Raw genomic sequence first — 7,109 nt, forward strand, 5'->3', positions numbered from 1 at the left:
ACACATTTGCATGAATTGACAGCAGATCAAACTCACTTGGATCTTCCCAAAATAAGTGCATGCAGTCTAATATTCCCTTTCAAATCGTAGAAAATCGCTTTGCGCACTCACCGCCGTATAGTTAGCAGCGAGTTTTCACGATTTTCAAAAATTTTGATGCAAATAATTAGGTGAGAATTAGGTGAAATTTGGTCAACGAATTTTAGAATTTGGTGAATCTTAGTTTAAAAGTTATTAACAATTTAAGGTTTGGCGTATAGTTAGCAGCCGATAGTAACAAAAAATAGAGAATTAGGTGAAATTTGGTCAACGAATTTTAGAATTTGGTGAATCCTGGTTTAAAAGTTATTAACAATTTAAGGTTTGGCGTATAGTTAGCAGCCGATAGTAACAAAAATAGGGTTTTTTGGTATCAATCGATCGGAAATCGCTCTGTGAAATTTGGTTAATCAATATTACAATTTGGTGAATCATAGTTTAATAAATAATTAACAAAATGTGAATAAAATAACAGTTCTATAAACAATTACAATTTACACACATATTTAACGTTACGCGACGTAAAGTTATGTAACGTAGAAAAATCTGTCATACACGTACACAAAACTAACACACATACAAAAAAACCATGTGTTATGTCAAAATTTTTGACAGCGAGCATAATTTATTTTAAGTTTGAAGAAGAAAGTTTATTTTTAATAAAACAAAACAAAACCAAATCGGTGAGCGTGAGGTAAGCAAATAAGACTTTTTGGTCAACTTAATTCATTTTATTGCTTTCCATAAATAAACAAAAAGACCAAATCGAATCCATTTTTTTTTTTTTAAGGAACTGCCCGTCGTAATGAAGATTCCTGGATGATTAACACGTGTCAGCCAACAAACAAACGTGCTGGAAAAAAACATGGAAGCCATAATTCTAATGCCGAGAAGACGGCTAGTCACTTTTGGAAGTAGAAAACTTTCTTCCACTTGACTATTTGCAAGTTAAGCCTTCAAGGAACGACTGAGAAATATCTCAGAGCCACGGAACGTTAAATCTTCTATGATGTGCTCAAGTTTGATCCATCGGAAAGTGAGCGAGCTGTCCTTTTAGCTCTTATCGATTTAATACTCTCGCATTGGATGGAATCTTTTATATTTTAATGAACTGCCCGTCGAGGTGAAGAAGGAGATTCCTCCAAAAATCGCAGACAACCAAAAGCTGTTAAACTTAAACGGTTAACTCGTATAGAAGGACATGTAGTTATTCAAGCTGCTTGCAATAATGCAACATCGGCTTTTGTAACCAAGACCGGACGACTCATTGTGCTTGGCAAGGATACAGCACATTGTGATGCTCATGGTTATGCAACTGAATTCTCAGATCAGCATATAAAGCTCATTGCGTTGTTCTCAACTCCAAAGGGCAACTCTTTACCTTTGGTTTAAATAACAAAGGTCAATGTGGACGTTCATTTAATTCAAAACCCAAAGAATCTATTTACTCGATGGATACCAATGGAGGAAGTCAAGTAGATTCGAATGATATAAAACCAAGTGAAAGAAGGCATAAATATGATATTGCTAATTTGTGCGATTTTGATGATCATCATGTGGCACAAGGACAGTGTAGAGTTTGTGTCGTTTGTAAGGAATGTACTGGATACAATATCTCATGTGTGTCATCTCACAATGTGCCGGTGAAGGAAAGGATGCCAGGAGCGTAAGTTTGCTTATTTTTTCAATTTGTCTTTAATTATATTTATAATTTTATAAAAAGGGTTTGTCCATGCGGCCATGGTGACGCAGGATGCTCCAAATGTGGATTATGCTTATCGTGTATTGCTATGCAAGAAACTGAACATAGCGGTAAGAAAATAAAAAAAATAAAACAAGGAATAGATTTAAAATTAAATATTTTTTAGATCCAAAACAATTAATTATCGAAGAGGATTATTTTGCGTCGAAAGGATAAGCAACCACGTGAAGAAAACAATTTGGCTTCAGTCGCTGAAAAGGATCCTAGAGTGGCTCCTTTAGTCCCACCATCAAACAGCCCAGCTGTACAAATTTCTTGTGGATTACATCACACTATAATCTTGATTCTCACCGGTAAAGTTTTCACAGTTGGAAGTAATCAGTAATCGGTATGGGCAACTTGGAACTGGAGATTTACAAGCGGCAAGTGGTCCTGTTCAAGTCAAAGTTCAAGGCGCTATTAGTCAAACTGCTGCTGGAAGTAATCATACTGTCCTACTGACCCACAAAGGGTTGGTATACACTTTTGGAAACTAACAGGTAAAATAATATCCTAAATATTTTTTCAAGTCAAGATTTTACCCTATTAAAGTGAATTCTTAAGTTGAGAAAAATTTTAACTTGAGTAACGACTATAAATTTCGTCCTAAACGATTATTTATAAACGATATAGTTTTATAACAATATATTTATTATTATTTTTATTAGAAAAAAAGAAACGTTAATTAAATTAAATAAAGAAATAGCTTATTTTTATATCAGACTCATCAGAGCACGACTCGTCTTATCTACCAAACTCTTCTCAATGTGCCTATTCCAATGCGTAATCATCGGCAGGCGGATTTGGCCTGAAACGATCTGGAATTGGGCATCCAGAGTTGTTACAGTCTCGACCATCCTGATACTCTTCGCCGTCCTCGTCGAAATCTAGGTCTAGTTCAATCCAGTGTTTCATTCGGTCAGCCGACCAAACTGCTGAATAAGGCTTCTGAGTTCTGGGAGCAAACGGCATATCCGCCACTTGATAGCGGTCATGTGGTAGAATGGCAGTTACACAATATGGTCCCCGGTATCTTACTTCCAGTTTCCTGGACGTTCCAGTGGCAGCAATTCCATCATTTAAAGACATCACCAGGTCACCAACTTTGTATGTTTTTGCCTTTTGATGTTTCTGATCATGGTGTCGTTTTTGATTTTCTTGTTTTTTAGAAGTAGATTCTACTGCTTCCTTGCGAATACTCTCTATGTTAGGAATAGTTTGATTTAAGTCAACACATTGAGTAAGGGCATCTTTTAATGGGTCTCGAGGTATGTACCCCATCAATAACTGATGCGCTGTTTTACCCGTTGTTTCGTTGACGGTATTATTTATTCCCCATTGAACAAATTTTGTCTTTTGGTCCCATTTAGTTTCTTCATCAGTAGTTGTCAAAAGTGCTTGGAGAATGGTACGATTATACCTCTCCACCTGCCCATTTGCTCTTGGTGTTCTAGTTGCATTCTGGATATGTTGAATAGAGTGGCTTTTCGTAAATTCTTCAAACGCATGTGATGTGAATGACGTTCCCTTGTCGGTTATCATTCGGCGAGGTGTACCAAATGTGAAAAATATGTCTGAGAGGAAGTTAATAACAGGTTTCGTTTGGGTGCTAGGAAGCGCTTTGATGATGACGTATTTGGTAAATGCGTCTACCAAAACGATTAAATAGCTGTTGCCTTTTGTGGACTTGAGGAAGGGTCCTAATTGATCGAGGTGAATAGTGTCGAAGGGTACATTTCCCTTCTCGATTGGGAATAATTCTCCTCGAGGTTGACTTACTTTTTTATTATAAGAGCACTCGACGCAAGCCTTTATATACTTTTTCACAAATTGAGTAATTCTCGGGAACCAATATCGTGCGCGGAGGTGTGTGGTGGTTTTCTTTTCCGAGAAATGTCCCATCAAATCATGGCTTATTCTTAAAACTCTGTTTCTCGAACCCTTAGGTACAAAAAGTCTGATTTCCCCTTCAACCTTTCGATAAAGTCTTCCCTGATGGAGGGTATAGTCGTGATGTATTTGCTTCTCCTATTCGTTCTTTGGAGGGCTTTCAAGAACTTTTGCAATATCAGCCACTTCCTTGTCTTGGAGTTGTAGTGAGTATACCCAGTCAGTTTCTTCGATGTTTATCTTGAATACGTTCATATCAACTACTTCTGGTGGTTTAGCAGGTTCACATGGGTTCCTTGAAAGCGCATCGACGTGTGTCATTTGTTTGCCTGCTCTATGTACAACCTTACCGTCATACTCCTGCATACGCAGCCACCAGCGAGCGATTCGGGGTATCATTTCTTTCTTCTTCATAGTGGTTTTCAAAGCTTCGCAGTCAAAGACAATTAAAAAATGTTTACCAAGCAAATATTGTCGGAATCTATCAGTTGCCTCAACTACCGCGAGGGCTTCCAGCTCATAGCTTTGGTATTTTGACTCATCTGGTGTAGTTTTGCGGCTGTAATAAGCAACAGGATGGAGGGTCTCATTTTTCTTTTGCAACAAAACTCCAGCGATACCCTTTCCACTAGCGTCAGTGTGGAGCTCATGTTCAGCGTTTGGGTCGTATAGCACTAAACGTAGCACTAAAACCGGTTTGGTCACTAGAGACTCCTTTAGCTGGTCAAAAGCCGATTGTTCCTTGGATCCCCAAACAAATTTTTTATTTTCTTTAGTTAAGTCGGTTAGAGGTGATGCAATTGCAGCATAATTCTCGATGAACTTTCTGAAGAAACTTGTAAGCCCTATGAACTGTCTCACCTGATGTTCGTTTGTGGGTTGGTCAAACTCTTTGACAGCCATAGTTTTCGCTTGCCCTGGTTGAATTTTACCATCTCGAACAATGTGCCCCAAGAACTCAATCTCTTTCTTATAGAATTCACACTTTTTCAAGTTAAGAGTCAGGTTTGCTTCGTCTAAAATCCTCAAGAACTTTTCTAATTTATCCATTCCATCCTGTAGCGACATTACTGGCAAGACAAAGTCATCCATATAACTTACTACTTTTGTGGGAAGCATTTTTTGTTTAATTGTTCTCATGAGCTTTTTGAAATAGGCTGGAGCGTTTACTAATCCGAAAGGCATGACCTTAAATTCAAATAATCCATCGGGACTAATAAAGGCTGTGAGAGGGATGTGTTCTTTTCGGATAGGTATCTGGTAGTATCCTGATGCTAAGTCCAACACGATGAAATAACTATATCCAACCAAATTATTCAGCTCTTCTTCGATGAGTGGTGATGGGGAGTTTACCTTCTTTGTGACCATATTGAGACGTCTATAGTCTACGCACATTCGGTCCTCTCCGTTTTTCTTTTTGACAAGCACCACTGGAGCGGCAAAATCGGACTTTGATTCCTGGATAATGTCGGCGGCTAGTAGTTTGCTTATCATGGACGATAAAACTTCTCGTTTCGCATAGGGGACTTTGTACGGGTTCTGGGATATCGGTTCAATTTTGTTCAGTTCTATTTCCATCTCAATCAGTCTTGTCCGACCCAGTTCTTTTTCTTCCATAGCCACACATTTGCGGAATTTATTTAACAGCGTGACTAGGTCCTTTGAATCGAACTCTTCATCTATTTTCAGGTGAGTGGAAAATATTTCAGAATAGTTACTTATTCCTTTTGAAATCGTGTCATTTCTTTTGATAATAAGGATTTCTCCTTCTTTTGACACTGTACAGATTGGATCGTTGAGAATATCTTTTCCAATCAGAATTGAACCAGGCAGTCCACCGTCTGGAACCACTACTGCGTTAACCGGGAAGATAGCATCATCGATACCTATGTTACATGAGATTTGGCCTAACGCTTGGCAACTTCCACCACCGAACCCATGTAGTGTCACAGCACAGGAATCTATTCGTACCCCAGTGTCCTTAGCAATAGAATTTTCGATCACAGTTTGTTCGCTGCCAGAGTCAAGCGGCATACTCTTTCCCACTAATGGTGACCATTTTGTAGAAGCAATCAGGTTTTTCTTGTCGGTGGATAACATTAATGCGGACGTTTTTATCGGTCTGTTTTTCCATTTTGTTAGGAACTCGGTAGTTGTTGTCCTTGGTAGGTACCCAAGGTCTCTTTCTGTTTTGTGGGCATTCACGGGAAATATGCCCCGCTTGATTGCAGTTGTAGCAAGTGAGTGAACTCCTTTGAGGCAATGGTGGTCGGCCCTGCCACCCAGGACGTTCATTTAATGGCGGCTGTCGTGACCAATTTGTCTGTCCACTGGTTGTTTGGCGATTATAATTATCGGCAATACTTTTGAAGTTTGCTGTTGCCAAGCTTGAACTCAATTGTGGGTTGTTTAATCCGGTAAGGATATATTGAATAATTATGTTGTCGGCGAATTGAGCTCGTTTTCCCAACATATTCATCTCGAAGCAAAAGCTTTCAAGTGACTCGTTAGGTCTGCGAATCTTTCGTGCCATTTGTCGGTGAATTTCGATTTCGTTTTGTTGATTTGTAAAGTTGGCTTTGAGTCCCGTTGCAAGTTGTACCCAGGTAACGGATACTTCCTGAGATGTATCCCACCAATATTTTCCAGGGCCATGCAACTTTGAAGCTGCGGCCATCAACAGAGCCCTTTCGTCCCAGTCATATATTTTAAAGAGTGTTTCCACTCGGTTTACCCATTTTTCAGCTGATAATGATGTTATATCGCCAGGTGTAAATATTGGGAGTACATCTGCAATATCTTTGATGCTGCAATTAAATTTAGTTTTGTGTGTTGTTTCTGGAATTGAAGCCTCTGTTCTTCCCAGACGTTTGAGATTATCTGCAATCTCACGTTCTTTTTGAAGCATCTTGCGTTCATTTTCGAGGAGCACCCTTTGACGCCTTATAAGGTCCCATTCCCTTTCCCTCTGAAGGTGATCGTCTATTGTGCCTGATTCAGACAGTGAAATTGCAACCTCTTCACCGGGGTCCCCAACTCTAGTCTCATTCTCGTTGTTATCTCTGGAATCAGCCACTACATCTCTCGAAGCTTGATTTGTTTTTTGTCGGTCATATGTCCGGATTCGAGTTATCATCGTTCGCTTGGTCCCTTTTGTTGATAGTCCCCTATCTTTCAGTTGAGACTGAAGTTCTTTAGAGCTAAGCTTCTCCATCTCAATCTAAGAAAACAAAAAAAAATATGTATGTCTTATAGTAATGAAGTCTACCATATATGCATATTCTTTGAATTGCCTGAATTCTTACTTCTGGCAGTAAAAGTTGACTATTTGTTTTTGTCTGACAATTGTAAACATAAAAGATTAAGTTTGTACATGTGGTTTAATTGACTAGTGGTCGCTCAATCGATTTAATAAATTAATACTCTAATCAGAATGGAA

General features: G+C 38.8%; 2 protein-coding genes across 3 annotated transcripts; one reads left to right on the forward strand and one right to left on the reverse strand.

The window, feature by feature from the left end:
• The first annotated feature begins 730 nt into the window (after nucleotides 1–730).
• Nucleotides 731–2,345, forward strand: LOC129916051 (E3 ubiquitin-protein ligase highwire-like). 2 transcript variants are annotated; one of them, XM_055995823.1, is made up of 3 exons: nucleotides 731–1,705; nucleotides 1,763–1,851; nucleotides 1,908–2,345. In XM_055995823.1, exons 1-3 carry the CDS (start codon nucleotides 1,491–1,493, stop codon nucleotides 1,955–1,957), a joined length of 354 nt encoding a protein of 117 aa, XP_055851798.1. In that variant the 5' UTR covers nucleotides 731–1,490; the 3' UTR covers nucleotides 1,958–2,345. The 2 variants fall into 2 exon arrangements, with proteins under 2 accessions (XP_055851798.1, XP_055851791.1); XM_055995816.1 differs by having other exon boundaries at nucleotides 1,763–2,345.
• A 1,463-nt stretch (nucleotides 2,346–3,808) lies between these two features.
• LOC129921099 (uncharacterized) lies at nucleotides 3,809–6,884 on the reverse strand. The gene is made up of 2 exons (XM_056002777.1): nucleotides 5,844–6,884; nucleotides 3,809–5,752 (listed from the first exon to the last, which is right to left on the reverse strand). Exons 1-2 carry the CDS (start codon nucleotides 6,882–6,884, stop codon nucleotides 3,809–3,811), a joined length of 2,985 nt encoding a protein of 994 aa, XP_055858752.1.
• Nucleotides 6,885–7,109: the final 225 nt, after the last annotated feature.

This window comes from Episyrphus balteatus, chromosome 1 (assembly GCF_945859705.1).
Source record: "Episyrphus balteatus chromosome 1, idEpiBalt1.1, whole genome shotgun sequence".
NCBI lineage: Eukaryota > Metazoa > Arthropoda > Insecta > Diptera > Syrphidae > Episyrphus > Episyrphus balteatus.